General features: G+C 48.1%; 1 protein-coding gene across 3 annotated transcripts in view; it reads left to right on the top strand.

The window, feature by feature from the left end:
- TCF20 (transcription factor 20) overlaps nucleotides 1-22,311 on the top strand; it is a 111,253-nt gene that overhangs the window by 55,619 nt on the left and 33,323 nt on the right. For all 3 annotated transcript variants that reach the window (XM_043562778.1, XM_043562777.1, XM_043562779.1), the window contains exon 2: nucleotides 397-6,102. In XM_043562778.1, coding sequence (XP_043418713.1) covers nucleotides 397-6,102 — 5,706 coding nt within the window. The remainder of the gene's footprint in view (nucleotides 1-396; nucleotides 6,103-22,311) is intronic.

The following is a 22,311-nucleotide window of genomic DNA, read 5'->3' as shown; positions in this document are numbered from 1 at the left end:
CCCACTGTAACTGGAAGACTTACTTAAAAATTGCTGGGGTTTTTTTTGTTTTTTTTTTTTTATTAATAGTAATAGCACAGCCCCATATTTTAGCCCGATAGAATGTTGGGGGCTCATTTATTTACTTATGAGGTTTTTTTCTGTATTAAATTTGTATTTACCCAGACTGTTTCTTTTCATCTGCCACAGGCTTCTGCCTCACTCCTGAGGCCATTTCCCCACTTATTTGCATTTTCAGAAAGGGATAGGATAAGAAATCAAAGGAGATGAGATTCAGCCCAGTCCCCTTCATCTGGGCATCTGAATGATTGTATCCCCTCCATCATCTAGACTTGATTTTCTTTGTACGGAGGAGATGCGTGTCTGATATTTTCCTGTCTCCTCTTCCATTTCCAGGAGGGCTGTTGGCCTGCTGCCGTGCTGCTGAACAGTATGCAGTCCTTCCGGGAGCAAAGCAGTTACCACGGAGACCAACAGAGCTACCCGCAGGAGGTACACGGCTCATCCCGGATAGAAGAGTTCAGCCCTCGTCAGGCCCAGATGTTCCAGAATTTTGGGGGTGCAGGTGGCGGCGGTGGTGGCAGCGGCGGCGGCGGCGGCGGTGGGCGACGAGGAACGGCGGCTGCGGCAGCGATGGCTAGCGAAACCTCTGGCCACCAGGGCTACCAGGGTTTCAGGAAGGAGGCTGGAGACTTTTACTACATGGCGGGCAGCAAAGACCCCGTGACGTCGGGAACCCCACAGCCGCCTCAGCGAAGGCCTTCGGGGCCTGTGCAGAGCTACGGACCCCCCCAGGGGAGCAGCTTTGGCAATCAGTATGGGAGCGAGGGTCACGTGGGCCAGTTTCAAGCACAGCACTCTGCCCTTGGTGGTGTGTCTCATTATCAGCAGGATTACACGGGGCCCTTCTCTCCAGGGAGCGCTCAGTACCAGCAGCAGGCCTCCAGCCAGCAGCAGCAGCAGCAGCAGCAGCAGCAGCAGCAGCAGGTACAGCAGTTGAGACAACAGCTTTACCAGTCCCATCAGCCTCTGCCGCAAGCCACTGGCCAGCCGGCGTCCGGTTCGTCCCATCTGCAGCCGATGCAGCGGCCCTCAGCTCTGCCGTCCTCTGCTGCCGGGTACCAGCTCCGAGTGGGTCAGTTCGGCCAACACTACCAGTCTTCTGCCGCCTCCTCCTCCTCCTCCTTCCCTTCGCCACAGCGTTTCAGCCAGTCGGGACAGAGCTACGACGGCGGTTACAGCGTGAACGCTGGATCCCAGTATGAAGGACACGGCGTGGGTTCTAATGCACAGGCCTATGGGACACAATCAAATTACAGCTATCAGCCTCAATCTATGAAGAATTTTGAACAGGCAAAGATTCCACCAGGGACGCAGCAGCCGCAGCAGCAGCCGCAGCAGCAGGCGCAGCAGGCGCAGCAGCACCCCCCTCAGCATGTGATGCAGTACGCCAACGCTGCCACCAAGCTGCCCCTGCAGGGCCAGGTGGGCCAGTACAGCCAGCCCGAGGTTCCTGTGAGGTCCCCCATGCAGTTCCACCAGAACTTCAGCCCCATCTCGAACCCCTCCCCCGCGGCCTCGGTGGTTCAGTCTCCGAGCTGTAGCTCCACCCCGTCTCCTCTGATGCAGAGTGGGGAGAGCCTCCAGTGCGGGCAAGGCAGTGTGCCCATGGGTTCCAGAAACAGAATTTTACAGTTAATGCCCCAGCTCAGCCCGACCCCCTCAATGATGCCCAGCCCTAATTCTCATGCTGCAGGCTTCAAAGGGTTTGGACTAGAAGGAGTGCCAGAAAAGCGACTGACAGATCCTGGGCTGAGTAGTTTGAGCGCCCTGAGTACTCAAGTGGCCAATCTTCCTAATACCGTTCAGCACATGCTACTTTCTGATGCCCTGACACCTCAGAAGAAGACCTCCAAGAGGCCCTCCTCATCTTCTAAGAAAGCAGACAGCTGCACAAACTCTGAAGGCTCCTCACAGCCTGAAGAACAACTGAAGTCCCCCATGGCAGAGTCGCTGGACGGAGGCTGCTCCAGCAGCTCTGAGGATCAAGGCGAGCGTGTGAGGCAGTTAAGTGGCCAGAGCACCAGCTCCGACACCACCTACAAGGGCGGAGCCTCCGAGAAAGCTGGCTCCTCACCAGCGCAAGGCACTCAGAACGAAGCCCCCAGACTCAATGCCAGTCCTGCAGCCGGAGAAGAGGCTGCCTCGCCAGGCGCTAAGGACACACCGCTGTCATCCGAGGGCAACCCAAAAGTCAATGAGAAGACGGTTGGGGTGATTGTCTCCCGGGAAGCTATGACAAGTCGGGTAGAAAAGCCTGGTGGGCAAGATAAAAGCTCCCAAGAGGATGATCCTGCAGTCACTCAAAGGCCACCCAGCACTGGTGGGGCAAAGGAGACCAGTCACCCATCAGTTCCACAGCCAGAGCCCCCGGGGGGAGGGAGCAAAGGAAACAAGAATGGAGATAATAACTCGAACCACAATGGAGAGGGAAATGGCCAGAGCGGGCACTCCACGGTGGGCCCTGGTTTTATAGGCAGAAGTGAGCCCAGCAAATCTCCTGGAAGCCTGCGCTACAGTTACAAAGATAGTTTCGGGTCGGCCGTGCCAAGAAACGTCAGTAGCTTTCCTCAGTATCCTACGGGACAAGATAAGGGTGATTTCACTGGCCACGGGGAGCGAAAGGGTAGAAATGAGAAGTTCCCTAGCCTCCTGCAGGAAGTGCTTCAGGGCTACCACCACCACCCTGACAGGAGATATTCTAGGAGCACTCAGGAGCATCAGGGCATGGCTGGTGGCCTGGAAGGAGCCACGAGGCCTAACGTCTTGGTCAGTCAAACCAATGAATTGGCTAGCAGGGGCCTTTTGAACAAAAGCATTGGGTCCCTACTAGAAAACCCCCACTGGGGCCCCTGGGAGAGGAAGTCAAGCGGCACGGCTCCTGAGATGAAACAGATCAATTTGGCTGACTATCCGATTCCCAGAAAGTTTGAAATAGAGCCCCAGTCATCGGCTCATGAGCCCGGGGGTTCCCTCTCTGAAAGAAGATCAGTGATCTGTGATATTTCTCCACTAAGACAGATTGTCAGGGACCCGGGGGCTCACTCACTGGGACACATGGGTGCTGACGCCAGACTTGCAAGGAGTGAACGGCTCAATCCAAGTTTAAGTCAGTCGGTCATTCTTCCGGGTGGGTTGGTATCCATGGAAACAAAGCTGAAATCCCAGAGCGGGCAGATAAAAGAAGAAGACTTTGAACCACCCAAATCTCAAGCTAGTTTCAACAACAAGAAATCCGGAGACCACTGCCATCCTGCTAGCATCAAGCACGAGTCTTACCGCGGCAATGCCAGCCCTGGAGCAGCCCACGATTCCATCTCAGACTATGGCCCACAGGACAGCAGACCCGCGCCAATGCGGCGGGTCCCTGGCAGAGTCGGTGGTCGGGAGGGCATGAGGGGTCGGTCCCCTTCGCAATATCATGACTTCTCAGAAAAACTGAAGATGTCTCCTGGGAGGAGCAGAGGCCCAGGGGGAGACCCTCATCACATGAACCCACACATGACCTTCTCGGAGAGGGCCAACCGGACTTCTTTACACGCTCCCTTCTCTCCCAACTCAGAAAGCCTGGCCTCCGCTTACCACACAAATACGCGGGCTCATGCTTATGGGGACCCCAACGCAGGCTTGAATTCTCAGCTCCATTATAAGAGACAGATGTACCAACAGCAACAAGAGGAATACAAAGACTGGAGCAGCAGCTCTGCTCAGGGAGTAATCTCTGCGGCACAGCACAGGCAGGAGGGACCACGGAAGAGCCCGAGGCAGCAGCAGTTTCTCGACAGGGTGCGGAGCCCCCTGAAAAACGACAAAGACGGTATGATGTATGGCCCACCAATGGGGACTTACCACGACCCCAGCGCTCAGGAAGGCGGGCGCTGCCTCATGTCTAGTGACAGTCTGTCTAACAAAGGCATTGAATTGAAGCATGGCTCCCAGAAGCTACAACAAGAATCTTGTTGGGATCTTTCCCGACAGACTTCTCCAGCCAAAAGCAGCGGCCCTCCGGGAATGTCCAATCAGAAAAGGTACGGACCCCCCCATGAGGCCGATGGGCACGGGCTCGCCGAGACCGCACAGTCATCCAAACCCGGCAATGTTATGCTCAGGCTTCCAGGCCAAGAGGATCATTCTTCTCAAAACCCCTTAATCATGCGGAGGCGGGTGCGTTCCTTTATCTCTCCCATCCCCAGCAAGAGGCAGTCACAAGATGTGAAAAACAGTAACACCGAAGATAAAGGGCGCCTCCTTCACCCACCAAAAGAAGGCGCCGATCGAGCATTCAATTCCTATGCGCATCTTTCTCACAGTCAGGATGTCAAGTCTGTCCCTAAGAGAGAATCCTCCAAGGACCTTCCGAGTCCAGATAGTAGGAACTGCCCTGCCGTCACCCTCACGAGCCCTGCTAAGACCAAAATACTGCCCCCTCGGAAAGGACGGGGGTTGAAACTGGAGGCTATAGTTCAGAAGATCACGTCCCCGAATATTAGGAGGAGTGCATCCTCGAACAGCGCGGAGGCTGGGGGAGACACGGTTACTCTCGATGACATACTGTCTTTGAAGAGTGGCCCTCCCGAAGGTGGGAGTGTGGCTGTTCCGGACGCCGAGATGGAGAAGAGAAAAGGTGAGCTGGTATCTGACCTAGTCTGTCCCACAAGCCAGGACTTGAACGTAGAAAAGCCCCTGGCGAGGTCTTCCGAGGAGTGGCGTGGCAGTGGGGACGACAAAGTGAAGACCGAAACACACCCAGACACGGTCACCGCTGGAAAGGAACCCCCTGGCACCATGACGTCCACCACCTCACAGAAGCCTGGGAGTAACCAGGGGAGACCAGACGGTTCCCTTGGTGGGACTGCGCCTTTAATCTTTTCTGACGCAAAGAATGTACCTCCAGCGGGCGTGTCGGCCCCTGAGGCAAACCCCAAGGCTGAAGACAAGGAGAGCGATTCAGTGACGATTTCCCCCAAACAAGAGGGTTTCCCCCCGAAGGGGTACTTCCCGTCAGGAAAGAAGAAGGGGAGACCCATCGGTAGTGTGAACAAGCAGAAGAAACAGCAGCCACCACCTCCACCCCCTCAGCCCCCTCAGATACCAGAAGCTTCTGCAGATGGAGAGCCAAAGCCAAAAAAGCAGAGGCAAAGGCGGGAGAGAAGGAAGCCTGGGGCCCAGCCAAGGAAGCGGAAAACCAAACAGGCGGTTCCCATCGTGGAACCCCAAGAACCTGAGATCAAACTAAAGTATGCCACCCAGCCACTGGATAAAACCGACGCCAAGAACAAGTCTTTTTTCCCTTATATCCATGTAGTAAATAAGTGTGAACTTGGAGCCGTGTGTACAATCATCAATGCTGAAGAAGAAGAACAGACCAAATTGGTGAGGGGTCGGAAGGGTCAGAGGTCTCTGACCCCGCCGCCCAGCAGCACTGAAAGCAAGGTGCTCCCGGCTTCGTCCTTCATGCTGCAGGGCCCCGTCGTGACAGAGTCTTCTGTTATGGGGCACCTGGTTTGCTGTCTGTGTGGCAAGTGGGCCAGTTACCGGAACATGGGCGACCTCTTTGGACCCTTTTATCCCCAAGATTATGCAGCCACTCTCCCGAAGAATCCGCCGCCCAAGAGGGCCACGGAAATGCAGAGCAAGGTTAAGGTACGGCACAAAAGCGCGTCCAACGGCTCCAAGACGGACACTGAGGAGGAGGAAGAGCAGCAGCAGAAGGAGCAGAGGAGCCTGGCCGCCCACCCCAGGTTTAAGCGGCGACACCGCTCGGAAGACTGTGGCGGGGGCCCTCGGTCCCTGTCCAGGGGGCTCCCTTGTAAGAAAGCAACCACCGAGGGTGGCGGCGAAAAGACCGTTTTGGACTCAAAGCCCTCCATGCCCACCACTTCCGAAGGTGGCCCCGAGCTGGAGTTACAAATCCCTGAACTACCTCTTGACAGCAATGAATTTTGGGTCCATGAGGGTTGTATTCTCTGGGCCAACGGAATCTACCTGGTGTGCGGCAGGCTCTATGGCCTGCAGGAGGCGCTGGAAATAGCCAGAGAGATGGTGAGTGCAAAGCCCCTTCCCAGCTTGCTCTTTCTGTCCCTTCTGCGCGGTTCCTTCCGCCTTCGCTTGTTCCAGCCCTGTTGTTCTGTATCGCACGGTAATTCCTCCAGATTAAAGCCCCTAGGCTCAAACGATGGACAGAAAATGAAGTAATTTGGAAGATTTGTTTAACGTCTGTTTTATCGGTAAGAAGGGTCCCTGGGTTACAAAGTCACGTCGGTGTGGCACCGCTTACCAGAACACACCCCTCCTCGAACCCGACCGCCCACTCCTCTGCCAGTTTCCTGTTTCTAAACAATAAGCTTTTACCGCTATCTGTGTTATTCACGGATCCTTTTCCCCCGTTTTTCAACATCTGACTCTGTAAGGCTTATGAAGTATACCACGGTTATGTTTCCTTTCTTCTAAAACTCTTCCATTTCTCTAGAATTATTAATTCATGTTTTTATGGCTTTCCTTGGACCACATCTCCCTGACCCAAACCTGACAGTCAGGGTATTTACTGTTTAGGACTGTTTGGTAACGGTTGTCCTGGGGCATTCGTCGTCATTATCACTCACTTCTTTCCTCCAGTGAACGCTGTTTCCTCAACCCCATGTCTTCGCCTTTCTTAGCCTGTGCCCTCAGCTCGCACGGGACATCATCATCCCCTAGGAGTTTGCTGAGAAGGGTGGTGGGAGGTAAATACTCTGAGATCTTGTCTTATGCAAAAACATGTCTTTATCCCATCCTCTTGCTTAATCGAGGTTTGGCTGGGTATAGAATTCTAGATTTGGAATAATTTTCTCTCACTGCCTTCAAGTCCTGACTCCTGACTTGCCCTCTAGCTTCTAGTGCTGCAGCTGAGGGACAGGAGCTGTTGTGATTCAGTCTTTAGTGTGTGTGCTGCCTTCCTCCTCTGGAAGGTTTGAGGATCCTCTCAGTTGCCCTTGGGGTGGGTCTCTTCACTCACTGTGTCAGCCCTTGCTGACTGTAGACTCCTGCCTTCCAGTTGAGGAAGTTTGTTGTGTGTTGTTTCTTGGATACTTTCCTTCCTTCTCTTTTCTCTGTTCTTTCCAGAATCCTGTCAGTTAGGTGTTGTACCTCCTGAGTTAATCCTCTGGCTTTGCCTTTTCTCTACTGGGTTCTCTCTCTTTCTCCCTCTCTCTGCCTTTTTGTTCTAATTTCTCCACACTCTCTTCAGCTCTAAATAAAGATTTATTTATCTTTATTTCTGGTACTCTCAAGAAACTTCTCTTTTCCAAATATCCTTCTGGGAGGTGGACCACTGACCGCTTGAATTGGGTTGGGTTAGAGACCTTAACTCCTCTTAAAATTTTGAGCCAACGACCTGGTTGCTGGCCCCACTTTCTGGGACGCCTGTGCCTTTCCAGGCTCTGTGCCACAGTGGCTGGCATTCTAGTGGCTCCCCCGCTGCACTCGCTCCTCTCTGTGCCTCTCAGACCGTTGGCTCGCACCCCCTTTGTTCGACTTCCAGCGTCTGGAAATTGGGACATCTCTCATGTGTTTGTTTCCTCTCCCGTTCTTCATGTCCTTGTCCTTCATGTCCATGTCATAGAAGCTGTTCCCTGTATCTTTCTGGGAGGGGAACAGATGTGGGAAATGTATGGTGGGTCTACGATATTGAATCACGTAAGAGTTTTTGTATTCATATATATTTAAATTTTACCACGCTGGACAAATATACTGATGACTTTTAATCATCGTGAAGAAGGATTGTGTCAGCCAGGATCATAGTATTCTTGGACATTCTTTTCCTCTCCCCCTACGTTTCTCCCCAAAGCAGTATATTTTATCATTGTATTGTCTCCAGAATTGATCAGTCTCTGATAAAAAAAGGAAATCAAAACTGTAAACTGTAGTAAAGAATGTAATTAATGGGAAGTTTATATATTTTTTAATTAAAAAAATGTTTTCATGTTTATTTTTGAGAGAGACTAAGACAGAATGTGAGTGGGTTAGGGGCAGAGAGAGAGGGAGACAAAGAATTTGAAGTAGACTCCAGGCTCTGAGCTGTCAGCACAGAGCCCGACACAGGGCTTGAACTCACAAGCTGTGAGATCATGACCTGAGCCAAAGTCAGACGCTTAACTAGCTGAGCTACCCAGGTGCCCTGTGAAGTTGATAACATAATTGAAATTAGAACATTCTGATTCAGTCACACGAGGGGCTTGCCTTTCCCTCTCAGACCTTTTCCCCCCACGGGAGTTTTTTCTCCCTCCTTTCCTCTCCATCACCAGAGTTGCTCCCAATCCCCAGGCTTGAAACACATTTACTTCGTACACATGTGACATTTTACAATGCACAAGTCCTAAAGGGACCTAACATTTTAAGACCCTTAAGTACAAAATTCTGTAAATAGTCAATCCTGAGTATTCAGTACTCTATCAGCTGGTGGCCTCAGTACTCATCTTGCTGGTGGCCTGCCTGCCATATTTGGTGGTTTGTTTTGTTGTGTTTGTTATTTTAGGTATGTGTCCCTGCCCACCTTTCAGTGTTTTCTTCCTTCCTTTCTTTCTTTCTTTTCTTTCTTTCTTTCTTTCTTTCTTTCTATGTTTGTTTATTTTGAGAGAGAGCACATGTGCACTTGCACTGGCAAGCAGGGGAGGGGCAGAGAGAGAGGGAGAGAGAGAATTCCAAGCAGGCTCTGCACTGTCAGTGCAGAGCCCAATGCAGGTCTTGATCTCAAGAACCATGAGATCATGACCTGAGCCAAAACCAAGAGGCAGAAGCTTAACTGACTGAGTCACCCAGGCACCCCTGCCAGTGTTTTCTTTATTACAACATAGAATATTATTAATTTCTCTCAGAGTAACTTTTTTAAATGTTTATTTTTGAGATAGCACCGGTGGAGTAGGGGCAGAGAGAGAGGGGGACAGAAGGTCCAAAGTGGGCTCTATGCTAACAGCAGCCAGCCCCACGTGGGGCTCAAACTCATGAACCCCGAGATCATGACCTGAGCCGAGGTCGGACACTTAACCAACTGAGCCACCCAGGTGCCCCTCTCAGAGTAACTTTTATGTCTAAACTGTTGAACATTCTGGGGCAGTCGTTGGTAACCGGTTGTCAGCAGGTGGACTCCTGCCCAGCAGATCCCTAAATCCTGTGTCTCAGTCCACATCTAGTTTATAGAAAGTAGAAGACACCCGAGAATAATGTGACCACACTAAATCACAAGTCCCTCCACCCCAGAAAGGTTGGTGACCAGCAAACTTACCTCTTAAAATTCCTAATTGGGAATCTGTGTCTTCAGAAAGTCACAATTTAGCTTATTTACTACTTGTCAGCTTTGATCCCAAAGTAAAATCTGGCATGTTATATAGTTGGAACAAATAGACTGAATATGATAAATCATTCTCTCTGGCCCATCCCCATCCCACCGCTGCCATGGTCTAGGTGGTTAGGAGAACATGAAGCACTTTAGATGGAGAAAATTGAAAGTGGTTTCTGTTTTTTAGAAATAATTTCAGGGACGCCCGAGTGGCTCGGTCAGTTGAGTATATGACTTGGGCTCAGGTCATGATCTCGAGGTTCTTGGGTTCAGGCCCTGCATCGGGCTTTGCACTGACAGCCGGAGCCTGCTTGGGATTCTCTGTCTCCCTCCCTCTCTGCCCCGCCCCTGCTTGTGCTCTCTCTCTCTCTCTCTCAAAAATAAAAAAAAAATAAACATTAAAAAATAAAATCTTAATTTCAGCCTCAGCTGTTTCAAAAGTACTTCAAATTAATCATCTGTCCTAAGGGATAAAAAGTTGGAATGCTCCATTTAAAGGTAAAAGGCATAAAGGCAGTAATTTTGTCCCTATGCTTCTTCCATATAGTAGAGGCTCTAAATTAGATTTTTGGGTTCTCTGGTGGCCCCATCAGGGCTGCAGATTCCACCATCTCCTTTAATAACAGGGTTCAGACAAATAGCTGACCAATCTTATTTTTTTAATTGAGGTATAATTGACATAGAACATAGTAGTTTCATGACAGATCTTAATATACCTCATACTACAGCTGAATCTTTATCTTCTTATGTTGCACTCTCAATGCCGTCACCCTTTAAAAATTACTAAACTTTTTCTTCCCTCAATTCCATTCTGTTTATTTAACACCCATTTTGGAGTAGAATGCTAGCTTTGTATATTGAATTTAATTTCTCTGTACACTTGCATATCTGTTTTATTCCCACAAGCCACCCAATGAGATAGGAAGGGAGACAGCACCATTCCATTACCCTCAGAATAAAGAATGATTTGGCTTTAGTGAAACACACTCGGATGGATGTGTTGATTTTAAAAATGGTTTAAAAAATTATGCTTCTTTAGCTTTTTGAGCTGACCGATGTTCCACTATGACTACAGGCTCTTTTTCTGTTTTATTTGCCCGGTTTTTATTCTCCTTTTCCTTATGTACTTGAGAACAAATTAAAATTACACTAACTTGCCTTCTCTTATTTAATTTGATAGATGCTGTTTCAATTTGTCAAGGCCACTTTGAGTCTAGTTTTATCTTAGGTTTTAGCAGATGCGTTCAATTGCAGTGCGCTTAACAAGCATCCTCTCAACCCTATCATGTTGAGATAAGGCCACATATATTTCATTAGAGATCCATTTTGGCCTATGCATTTATCAGGTGTTTTGACAAGCATAATATTATAACAAAATAATATGAAGTCCTCGAGAGACAGCAGTTCCCTCCCTGTAAGTGTCACCCTGTGAAAACTGCTGAAAACTAGAACATTCCTGTTCAAGCAGATGGCCTTTGCTCTCCTTCCTTTTCTGAGTGTGGGACTTAATCCGTTCATTTCTGCACAGTCCTCTGGTTTTGTCTGACTCTTACCTCTGTTTATTTACCTTGGTCTGATTGTATATGTGAGCCCACAGTGACCTCTGATCGGACACGATGTTGTGACAGAGGCAGTTGCCTCGAAACAGACATACGCATAACTCGGTGTACAGAAACCATGTTTGATACTTTTAGAACGTGAAGGCCTTCAGGGTTCAGGGTTGTGGCAGCAGACAGGGATCCCTGGTGTGCCCTGCTCTGGGGAAGAGCTGGCCTGCTTGTTCCCTCCTTTCCCCTCCACCCCCCCCCCCCTTGCCCTGGCTGACCACTCCCCTTCCAAACAGATTCTTAACAACCTCCATGGGAATTTAAAAAGGTTTTACCCCACAGTGTGTGTTAACTAGATTGGGGTTAATATTTTTTTTTTTAATCAATGTATTAAAGATTCCATTTAAAGTTTTGTTTTTTCTTTTTTAAGTTTTACCTAAGTAATCTCTACACCCAACGTGTGGCTCGAACTCATGACCCCAAGATCAAGAGCTGAATGCTCTTCTGACTGAGCCAGCCAGGCGCCCCTAAAGCTTATTTTTAATACAACTTTAAATAGATCCTTCCACCATCTCTAACAGGCTAATATTCTCCTTAATTTTTAAATTGTGACAAAAAACATAATTTCACAAGTGTAAAAGTATTAATATATCTATTACATTATGAAAACGTAACTGCATGTTAAATGATCAAAAACAGGTCAGTTTGCCTCTCTGGTTATGTGTGAAATAAAGGCGTTGTCCTATGCTCCCTGAATTTCCGTTTGTGTTCCCTGAGTGAGTAATGGACTGTCACCCACCCAAGGAGGCTGCCCAGGTCCTGCTGAAGGTTTCCCACTAGGCTCCTGGTCTCTGCTCTTGACTCACTGTACACGCATGCCCCCCGGTGACGGTCCCTCCCCTGGACCACCCCCCCCCCCCCCCCCCCCCCTGCCCTGGCTTCCTTACACTGTCTTCCTCTCTGGTCCCCTCTCTCTGGCTGTCACTTCATCATTGTTGCCACAAATCACACCTCTGTCCCAGCCTGTCTGTATCACCCATTCAGGCACCGGGGTTCATGCATCTCTCTATTCCTGTGACTTTCAGCAGATAACAGAGTTGTGTGATTATCTTATTACCTGTTTTTCTCAACACGACCTGTGATGACCTTGACACTAACCTCCAGAGAAAGGTTAACTTTCAGGATTTGGTTTTTCTAAATTCTAAGGAGTATCATGAAATTCGCAGTTTTGAATTTTGTTGCTTATATTGTGTTACAGAATACATTGTGACAAATTGAAAGAATTTTCCTAAAATCTGTTTCTTTTAGAGGTGGAGGGATAATGAGAGAAACTTTACACCTGATTATAAAATAAAAGCTATAAGGAATAGACTAAATGCCAAAGGGAAAGGACCATAAACAAGAATATCGACAGGTTACTCCATACTAGGCCAAATAAGTCATCCCTGAGCCGTTGAACTGGTTACTGCTGATGTGTTAAAAGAGCTAAGGTGATGAGATAGCACGCAGAAGTAGGCATTCGTTTCACGTCGGCAGCTGTCTGGGTCCCTCTAGAAAACCGGTACAGCTCTGAAGTTTGAACGCTGGAAGCGCCCCTCACTCCCTCCTCAGCGTCGGGGAGCCTTGGCCCCAGGTCCCACACTGGTGTATGGGAAACGGCACTTGGCAGGAGGGCTCCCGGCCTCTGTCAGGAAGGGTTATGTGATTCACGCATCGTGCCACACGGTTCCCCGCACGAGAGCTTGGATTTTCCAGGACGTGGGGCTTCCTTCATTCCATACTGTCCTCCACCCCTTGCCCCAGGCCAAGGCCAGTTTTGTAGGACCTGAAGGCCTCCAGCTGCAGGCCGGTGTCTTCCCATCTTCCTATTGAAAAGAAGTCTGATAAGGGAAAATCCAGTCAGCCTAATGGTACCCTCAGAGATCCTCCTCGCCTTCGTGCCTTTGCCGTTCTGCTCAGCGGCCGGGGCGGTGGCGGTCCCGTGAGAGCCCTGGAGTCCTGTTGCCTCGTGTGAATCCAGGACTTGGCATTTCCCAGCTAGTCACTTGCTCAAGGCACTTACTTAGCTCGTGTGCTTCACCTTCTTCATCTATAAAACGTGGAGACTGATAGTGCCTGCTGTGAAGACGGTTGTCAGGAGCACGAGTGACTCTTTGGAAGGTGCACGGAGTAATGTTTGGCGAGGCTGTGGGCCAGTGTCTGCCCTAGAGTGGCGTTCTCGTGCTCTCGTGAAGATGCGTCCCTGTGAGCTCACCCCGGGAGCTGTAGTCCGTGGGCCGTCAGTGCTTCTTCCAGGAAGGGAGGCTGCCCTGCATGTGAAACAACCATTTTCTTTTCATTTTTACTCTTGTTTGGGGAGAGCAGGGTGTGTGGCATTTCAGGTGCAGTATTGGTTAGTGTCTTCTGATATGGCAGCAGCCCACGCGGACGTTCTCAGGAATTAGATTATTCAAAGGAGAGGAGATGGAACGAAGGGAATAAAATCTGCCTTGTACATTAAATAAGAGCATTAACGTTCTTTTTTGTGAGTTGGTAATTTTTCGATAGTGATTACCTAAGGCCGAAGTAAAGAGTCTACCCAGTAGTAAAGTTATTGTTTTTTTAATTTTTTAACAGTTTTTAATTTATTTTTGAGAGACAGAGAGTGCGAGTGGGGGAGGGGCAGAGAGAGAGAGGGAGACACAGAATCCGAAGCAGGATCCAGGCCCTGAGCTGTCAGCACAGAGCCTGACGCGGGGCTCAAACTCACAAACCGTGAGATCATGACCTGAGCCGAAGTCAGATGCTCAACCGACTGAGCCACCCGGGCACCCTTAAAATTATTTTTTAAATAAACATTTTTGATGGGTCAGCACCCAGAGATCCAGAATAATAAAGAATTCACAGAATGATTCAGAACCATCACACTCCACCACCCGCCCCCCCGCCCAAAAGGTAACGCGTATAGTATATGAAGACTGCAGAGGGCTGTACTGTAGTCTGAGGATTGAGCCTGTAACTTAAGGGCAGTGCGAAACCACTAGCAGTTTCTGAGTGTGTAACATCACACGATTGGGTTTGGTCTTATGAGGGCAACTCAGGAGAGACGCAGGGAGAGATGAAGAGGCAGGTCTCTGGTTGAAGGGCTGTGGCATTAGTCTACATAGAGATGACACGGGCCGAAGAAGTGGCAGAGAAGGGAATCGGAAGGAGTGGATAGATAACGACGATCACTTTGGAAGTTAAAGTCAATAGAATCCCAAACCAACTAGGTGTGGCAGGTAAAGGAAAGTGAGGAATGATGCTGAGGCTTCCCATCCAAGCCAGCGGGTCAGTGGATGGGGTGGGTAAGACCCCAGTAGCAGCAAAGAGGGGATGAGGAAGAGAAGGGAGACCCTCGTTTGGTAGCTAACGTGTTGTGGGCAGGAGGGAACACTAGGCGTGAAAGCTCAGCCGAGTCTGCGTGTTCGGGGCGACCGTGCTCCGGGTCTCCAGGACGGTACTTTCTCCTAAGGACTGGCTGGTTTTTATTTAGCTTTTTGGATATGTGTAAAACCAGTAAACTTAATCCACGTTGCAAGAAAGTGGGAAGAAATAGGAAATCATGAGATCTGTGTCATTCAAAAAAAAAAAAAAATCCTTCATAGAGAATTCTCTGAAAAGCCATCAAAGAAATTAAGCTATCATTTTAATTATTGCTACAATATGATTGGGGGTGGGAGGGGGCACAGAAGAGGTAATTTGCTATTTTTGGCTTTTTTTTTTTTTTTTCAACGTTTATTTATTTTTGGGACAGAGAGAGACAGAGCATGAACGGGGGAGGGGCAGAGAGAGAGGGAGACACAGAATCGGAAACAGGCTCCAGGCTCTGAGCCATCAGCCCAGAGCCCGACGCGGGGCTCGAACTCCCGGACCGCGAGATCGTGACCTGGCTGAAGTCGGCCGCTTAACTGACTGCGCCACCCAGGCGCCCCTATTTTTGGCTTTCTAATAATTTTCCAAGACATTGACATTATTGACAACACAGTGGAATACCAAATTGCATTTAATTATAGTGAGAAAGAGCTGATATGAAACATTACTTTTGGGGGCCTGGAAAAGACTCTGTTGTGCACAGTGTCACACCCCATTTTCTCAGAGTTCCAGGGTGTAGCTGAAGGCCTGTATGTGCTGAACTGAGATGAGACAAAGTGCATGCACTTTACTTTGAGGTCACATGGGTTCTGAGGTTCAGGTTGTCACTATGCACGGACACTTATTTTTGGAGGGTCTGAGAAGTTCCACTCACAGGAAGCAACAGGAAAGCCAAGAAAGGACTAAATTTAGGAAGCAACAGGAAAGCCGAGAAAGGACTAAAGAAGAACAGGTTTAGCAGACTGGCCACTCGAGCTCTACGGGGGGCGCTGGGTGCGTCCACAGGCTGGAAGCTCCGTCTTAACTCCTGAGTCATAAAAGGGCAAACTACCTTCTATGACAGAATTACATGTTCTCTACATAAGCGTAAATAGTAACAGTGTTATTCATATCGTAAAACTAATGGAACAGTAGGTAAAAGAAAGGCAAAATCCCGACAGCCCAGTAGATTTGCCTCTTTTCCAGATTTTGTCCATGTGCTTGTTTTACTAGATATAATAATAGTGTAGTAACAATTGTGGACGTGGATGGAGTGCTTTCCAAGTGCTGTGCGTGAATTATCACATTTAAACCTCACAGCAGCCCTCCGAGGTGGGCCTCCTTGCGCTCCTGGACAAAACTGAGCCCAGGATCCAGACCCAGAGAGGCTCTGCCATTAACTACAGATACAAAGCTGTGTTGCTTTTTTCACTTAATTTTGTAATTTTAGCTTGCATAGTAACTTAGGGTATTTTGTTTTAATACGTGTATAAGTGTAATTTAGCCAAGTATTCCTGCACTGTTAGACATTGAGGATTCCAGTTTATTTACTATTTCTTATGCGGCGGTAAACATTTCTATTCGTGGAGTTTTATGTGAGGGAAAACCTCCAGATGTTAAGCTGCTAAGTCAAAAAGTGTGAATATTTAAGCGTTTTGCTAGGCATTATCTTGCGGTTTAACCAAAAAGGATCGTATTGAGCTATGATCATCCACAGATACAGGAGAGCCCACATTTTACTATGAGGCAAACAACATTGGGTATTTTTAAATTTTTAATTTTTTCCTTTAAATTTTATTTCTTGGATTAGTGATATTGCAGTCGTCCCCTATTAATTTTAATGTTTCTCCTCACTTTGTCATTTTTGTGTGCATCATTTCCCCAGTCTGAATAACTTCAGTTACCTGGGAAATGGGGACCCATGGAAACCCTTTCTTCAGGAGGGCCACCTAAAGGAGGCATTTAGGAGAGCACCTAGATAAAGTTTTCTCATCTATAAATAGGACGGTGACCGAGGACTGTTGGTACAATTAACTTCGTTGGAGATCAGGCAGCTTCGTTGGTGGACACTAAACTATTCCTAGAAGCTTTGGCGTCGAGGTAGTTTTAAAGGAAGCAAGTACTGTGAGCTGGTGTCTGGCCTGGAAAGTGTCCTCACGTGTCCTTTTAGTGGAGGTATGTCCCTGTCAGTAAGCTTATTGGGTAGAATTAAGCTGAAGAGGAAAGTCAGCCCTGGATGACCCTGTCCCAGTAAGCCAGGTACGGTGGGGTGATTTTGGCCGCAGTGCTTATGAGCTGACACTTAATTTGAATATGTTGCCAGCAGACGGCTGTCAAATGTGCCTTAAGAGAATAGAACTGAAGAACTGCCACACAAGCAGACGCGTGAGACCAAGGTCAACACAACGTCGCGTTTCCGTCTGAAAGAACAGACTTCAGGATGGGAGAGGGACCCAGCTGCAGTGACATCGGTTTTGGAGGCATTTCATTTCTTACGTGTTTCACTGCACAGCCTGTGGAAGAGTTTCTAGTAAAACGTCTTTGTTCATTTCACTCGCAGGCGTATTCATGGTAACTGGCTCCACAGAGATGCCAGGTGGCTCCAGGCTTGGAAAACTGTCTCTGTGAAGTTTAAATCTTGGTTGAGCCGGATGTCAGGTGTAGGCCTTTGGTGTGCTTGTAAGTTGTATTTGCTGCTGTTGTTGAAAAAAGCTGAGTTGGTGGGATGATAGTTCGTTAAGCAGTAGGATAGTCGGCCAGTTGGTTCTCTTTGCTTCTTTCTAGGTAGAGTTCCCTCTGGAAGAAATCAAAATATATTAGTGCTTTGAAAAAGCAGCCCCTCAAAAACACTGTTTGTGTTTGCAGACATGAGACTTTGCACCTCCCAGCAGGCCGGGGCATTTTAATCCACTGTTGTTGTTCTTGAAAAGCACATTTAAAAAACCAGCTCACCTGTCACCTGGTCCTCCAGGCAGCAAGTCCCCAGCACTCCCGTCATACCTGTTGTGCCACTCAGCACCATGTATCATGACTTTTCCTGCCTGAACCGACCATAGTGCCTGACACATGGCTGATCGGGGCAGGGTGAACCTGTGTCTAGCTGGCTGTCCTAAGAGACCTGTAACGAGCAACAGATGTTTGGTGGTAGGAGGTGGGCCTTTGGATGCCATTTAAAGTACTTACTTTATCTTATGTTTTTAAATGTTTGTTTATTTTTGAGAGAGAGAGAGAGTAGGGGAGGAGGGACGGAGAGAGAATCCTAAGCAGGCTCTGCACCGTCAGTGCAACACAGAGCCCGACGCAGGGCTTGAACTCACAAACTGTGAGAATATGACCTGAGCCCAAACCAAGAGTCATGGGGCTTGAACTCAGTGAAGTGTAAGATCATGCATGACCTGAGCCAAAATTAAGAGTCGGATGCTTAACCAGCTGAGCCACCCAGGCCTCCTACGCTGCAGCGATGTTTCTAAACCCCAAGCATAGCCATGCCCTGCAGGCTTCCAGCCCCCGTTTACTGGCACCTTACACTTGTCCATTCAGCCAGTATTAGTTGGCATCTGTTCTGTGCCAGGAACAAATCAGTGCACATAGTTAAAATGAGATGATGTTATAGACAGTGACTGGGTAGCTGCTTCAGATTGGGGGTCCAGGTAAATTTCCCTGACGGGCTGAGGTGGGAGTGGTATAATGAGCCACTCATTATATAATGAGATCAGAGGGCACGGTAGACAGAGCATACAGAGGCCGTAGGGGGAAACCGAGCTTGGTGGATTTGAGAAACAGAAAAGGCAGTATGGTGAGGCAGTACTGGATACAGAGAGAGGGTAATGAAGTTGGAGAGGTGGGCAGGAGCTAATTCCTGTGGCCTGTGTGAGCAGGACTGGCACAGAACAATGGGGCAGACACGATGCCGTTTCTTGACGCTGGAAAGCCTGGAGGAGGAACCGGTTTGGTGGGGAAATCAAAAGGTGTACTATGTTCATGGTGAGTCTGAGGTGCCTCTTAGCCATCCGAGGGAAGTACGACCCTTTCAGAACTAAGGAATTTTGATGGATGGTTTCTTGTGGCTAAGAGCAGCTCTAGCTTCGCTTAGATCAGCACTTATGAAAAGTGCAGTGAGAGCGTGGGGTCTGTGCAGGCACCAAGAAGCCGCACGTAACTTGAGTCAGGAAGGCTCTTGCCAATAGGTCAGAGTGACTTGGGGGATTTGAAGAGTGAGTGGAGGGAGAAATAGGCACATATTAAGAGCCACACCTCCCTGCTTTCCCAAGCCCTGCTCCCATGCCCTCTGACACCCACAGTCCACCAGGACCACTCTTCATTCTCTACTTCGAGCAACCCCTTCACCCTGCTCTCTCCACGTGCTCCTGCCCCTTATCCGTCACAGGTGGTCATAAATGGTCATTAGTAGTTAGCACACTCACTGTGGGCCAGGTACTGTCCAAGAGACTTTCTCTCCACTGTGACATGTCAGACCAGGGTTGTGTGCTGAGCACCCACGGTAGAGATGGAGAAGCACTGTGCAAGGTGGCTATAGGGTTGTGGTGGGTGTCTTTGTAAACTGCTGTTGCTTCAGCTTCGCCTCCTGGCAGGGCTAGGCTTTACAGGGACTTAGACACCTTTCTTCGGTAAAGTGAATCACTTCCAGGGGTATTAATCTCTCCAGCAAGGAAATTCCATTCTCCCAGACGCATCCTTCCCCCTCCTTTGGAAAAGAGAATTCCATTTACTGTGAATATGCCAACAAGATTTTGTTGGTGAGTTTTAGAAGATCACATTCAGAATTAGCTTCCAGATTAACTCTAGGGAACCCCAGGAAATGATACACACGTGCGCGTGCACACACACACACACCCACACACCCACCCCTTGGGCCCTCAAAGGCTCTGAGACCACGAGCAAATACCAATTGTTGCCTTTAGCTCTTTAATTTGACTTGGGAATTCTGAAGCGCCGTAGTCATTGATATATTTTCAAACGGTTTCAGTAATTTTGCCAACGCCATCGTGTATTTGTTGCCCTTGTAATCTTACTCATGAAAGAGAACCCACGTGATGGAGCCACCTTTTTATCACATAACCACTGTGCACTGACCAGGCTGCCCAGAGAAAAAGGGACTCTTGCATTTATCCAACAGAAGGTCTTTGAAGACACCAGAAGAGATTGTTGGCAAGGGGTAATGATTACAGACTCTTGTAGGTCTCATTTTATTCTGGAATTATTCATAAGGATTGGCTGCTTGCAAAATTGTAATGGTAGACAAGTCATTTAGCCTCTCCCCACCTAATTTTTTACCCAGTAAAAACGGAGATAATAACGGGACCACCCTATCGGGTTGTTTTAAGGAATAAAATGAGATTGGCCATAACAGTCAATTGTCATTTAAAAATTGGAGGTGGGGGCACCTGGGTGGCCGAGTCAGTTAAGTGTCTGACTCTTGGTTTTGACTCCGATCTTACAGTTCATGAGATCGAGCCCCGTATCAGGCTCTGTGCTGACAGCATGAAGCCTGCTTAGGATTCTCTCTCTCTCCTCTCCCTCTTCCCCTCACCTGCATGCTCTCTCTGTCTCTCTCAAAATAAAATAAACGTTAAAAACAGAATTAAAAAAAAATAAAGCTTGGAGGTGGAAGAGGTAATTGTTGAATTTAGTCAATATTTCTAATCTTAGTCATATTACATCTAAGTTTCCATTTTCTTCCTCTGTTGAAGTTAAGATTGGCCTTTTGCTGAGTATCTTCCATTCTGGGATTAAGCTTCTAAAGTAGAAAATCAGGAAGAAAATATACATACATATCCATGAAGATGGACTGAGCCAATGGTTCTTAAACTTTCTTGGGGATTAGAAACACCTGGGATGATGGTGCACCTTCAGTCCTTCTGGGTCGTGGCCATAGTCTGTATTGTTAACACATGCTTCAGGTGACGGGCCAAAATCAACTCTGAACACTCCGTGTGTTTGAGCTAGTTCACAAAAGCTAGATCATGAGCCAGTCAACCAGTTTTGGTTACAGTTTCCATGCCGGGTTCGTACCAATTTTTCCTTCCAGTGCAAGGTTTCTGGGAAGGAGGGCATGAGGCTTTGGACCTGAAGTGAGGTGTCTCACACATTGTCGCTTCATTAAGTGGCCCCATAAAGCCCTCAGAGAGGGTTGTTGGGATCTGGCACCTGGCTCTAGGGTGCGGGGGCCAGCAGCCCTGTGGAGAGTTACACTGGCACTAGTTTAAATACACCCAAGACATCCTAGTTTTCTCAGGTTCCTTTCTGCCTTTTTTCTGGATGAAGGTGCCTCCTCTGTCCATTTTCAGGCTGGCCTTGCCCTTGAGGAACCGGCCACTGCGGAAGTGGGGTGGCTTTGCAGACAAGACAGATGCGTGGGTGAGAGGGATGGTGAGGTGGAGGCGGATCCGGCAGGAAAGGATAAAACTAAGCCAAGTGGGAAAAGAGGCAGTAAAAATACGGAAGAAGGCCTCCAAGGGTTGGGAACTTTGCAGATTGAAGCTCCCGTGTAGACTGTGCAGATTCAGAGTCCCGTTAAAGGAGGCCTGTGGTGGCAGCACGTTTGTCATTTCTGTTACCGAAATCGTCAACAGTTAGATGCGAGCATCTTGTGAATGAGCGGCTCCCTGTAATTGGTTTTCTGGAAGCATAGACTCAACTCCTGGGATGAGCCGTGGAGAGGAGGAGGATTATACAGAGTCCCTTTCCTGGCAGGCAGTTTCTTTAAAAAGATGCCTTGCTAAACACAAAAGGTAATTATTACTCCTTAAATCCAATCCACCGTTTGAGCAAAGGGGAAAATAAAATTACGCTAGTAAGTAGTCTCGTGCAACTTTAAGTTCAATGTTTTCAACTCTGTCCATAAGCATTTATCTCTATACTTCAAGAAAAGGCTATTCTCTTTCTTCTCCCTGGGCTGCCGGGGCTCCTGCTCCTGCTGGGTGCAGCCTTTTCTCAGGTTCTCAGCTGCCACTGGGAGCAAACATGCTAATTACTGCTTTAAAAAACCTCCCTGACCCAAGCCCCTCCTTTCTAACTTCCTAAAGGGCACAAATCTCTTTCATTTGTAATATTTAAAAATCCCCCTCAACAAAATGTGTAACGTTTTATCAAAGCCACAGCTTTCTTCCCCAGCTATAAAAGATGCCCTCTGATTAGAATTATTTTAATGGAGTGTATGTACTTGTAGGTAAGCTAAAATGTAAACTACGTGTAGGATAAAATTACAAACTGGAGAAAACCAAGGTCTGGTTAGCCTAAAGAAACATCATCCTTAGCAAAACCTGTGTGGAGTTTTTGATAGGTGGAGTTATGAAGAATGTATATTAACATAACTGTATGTTTTGTGCAAAAGAAAAACGATTAAGCTAACAGTTTTTTAACAGTTTAATATTCCAGGAAGTGGGGGGATAGAGATTGGTTTTAACTTACATTTGGCAAGTGGATGCATTTTGTTAGGGAAATTGCTTTATATTGCTTTGCCTTGCCTTTATACCTTTATTATTGCTGAACCCGAAGACTCTAAGTCCAGGAGAGGGAATTCTAGAACGTTTAAAACCCACAACAGGTAGTCAGTATCTGCGCCCCACCTCATCAACTGTTGAAGTTCATTCCATACGTGATCGTTACAAACTGTTTCAGCTTTGCGGGCACCTTGGTAGAAATGGTTACTAGGACCTGTATGTGTTCAGAGACCACTGTCATCAGTAAAGTGTTTATATGAAGACATATAATTGAGAGGGGGTAAATACTGTTCCTGATCTGTTAAAAATGTTCCAGTGAAAAGATAAATATTCAAAACAAGCGCACATAAGTAGTAATAGCTGTGTTTAATTGCTAGTGGTGGATTGTGTCAAAAAAAATTTTTTTAATGTTTATTTACTTTTGAGAGAAAGAGAGAGAGACAGAGGCATGAGCAGGGGAGGGGCAGAGAGAGGGAGACACAGAATCCGAAGCAGGCTCCAGGCTCCAGGCTCCAAGCTGTCAGCACAGAGCCTGACACGGGGCTGGGGCCCACAG

The sequence above is a fragment of the Prionailurus bengalensis genome, chromosome B4, assembly GCF_016509475.1.
Source record: "Prionailurus bengalensis isolate Pbe53 chromosome B4, Fcat_Pben_1.1_paternal_pri, whole genome shotgun sequence".
NCBI classification, from domain to species: Eukaryota; Metazoa; Chordata; class Mammalia; order Carnivora; family Felidae; genus Prionailurus; species Prionailurus bengalensis.
The sequence above is the reverse complement of the archived record's forward strand: the minus strand, read 5'-3'. Positions and strand labels throughout refer to the sequence as shown.